The sequence below is a fragment of the Solanum pennellii genome, chromosome 8, assembly GCF_001406875.1.
Source record: "Solanum pennellii chromosome 8, SPENNV200".
Classification (NCBI taxonomy): domain Eukaryota; kingdom Viridiplantae; phylum Streptophyta; class Magnoliopsida; order Solanales; family Solanaceae; genus Solanum; species Solanum pennellii.
Genome location: NC_028644.1, coordinates 59,860,462 through 59,861,390, shown reverse-complemented (window position 1 = coordinate 59,861,390; position 929 = coordinate 59,860,462). Strand labels below are relative to the sequence as shown.

Below are 929 nucleotides of genomic sequence, written 5' to 3'. Positions count from 1 at the left end.
GAGCTGTCAATATGAGTCAGTACAGTAGACAAAAAATAATTTTTTTTTTTGATGTGTAACTAGGGTTTGAAACTTGTGGGGTGCTTAAACGCAACGACATGTTTGAGTCATCCACCCAAAGTAACAAGAGTAGCTAGAGGAACAAGTGCAAGCATATACTTAGATAATGCAGCCTATAGAAGTTTTATGTACAACAAGTTTGATGTGAGTCCTGTTGAAATGGAAAGTGCTGCTGTGGCTCTCATTTGTTACCAACAGAAGGTACCTTACATTGTTATCCGTGCCCTCTCCGACATGGCCGGAGGTGGCACTTCCCAGTCCAACGAGGCATCGACCTTCATCACCCTTGCTGCTACAAACTCCGTTGAAGTCACCGTCCAATTCATCAACCAATTGTCTACCAAAAAATTATATCAAGATGCTTGATGTCTATTACTAGTACCTTCAGTTTTTCGAATTTGTCTCAAAATAAGCATAAATCGGATCAAGTACAACTTATTTGTTATTTTTCAAATTTCATTAAATATATATACTATCCACTAGACTTGTATTCGACAATAATAGAAATTAATACTAATTAATTAATTCAACTAGGAAATAAAAGATATATGCTCCATAGATGGAAACAAACTCCATCAGAAAGAAAAATCTTTAGGAGAAATTGTCTAAAAAGTTATGATCATAGTATTATTCAAATGGTGGCTTTACGTTTTGAGAAAAGTAGTTTGTAGGAATAGATTTATTTTATAGAGGCTGCTCTTAAATAAAAAGAGAGAAAAAAAAAGCATACGAAATCACGTGATATTATTTTATTAGAAATAGAGAGAAGAAAAAGGAGTAAATAAATTTCATAATAAGTAAATGTCGTTTAGTGATCATATGATTAAAAGATAAAATGTTCATATAATTTATGGGGCAAATCAAGTCAA

The 929-nt window shown here is 32.9% G+C and overlaps 1 protein-coding gene across 1 annotated transcript in view; it reads left to right on the top strand.

Moving 5' to 3' along the window:
• The window catches only part of LOC107026788 (5'-methylthioadenosine/S-adenosylhomocysteine nucleosidase), a 2,969-nt gene extending 2,455 nt beyond the window's left edge, over positions 1–514 (top strand). The window contains exon 5 of the mRNA XM_015227871.2: positions 64–514. Coding sequence (XP_015083357.1) covers positions 64–426 — 363 coding nt within the window. The 3' untranslated portion in view covers positions 427–514. The remainder of the gene's footprint in view (positions 1–63) is intronic.
• Positions 515–929: the final 415 nt, after the last annotated feature.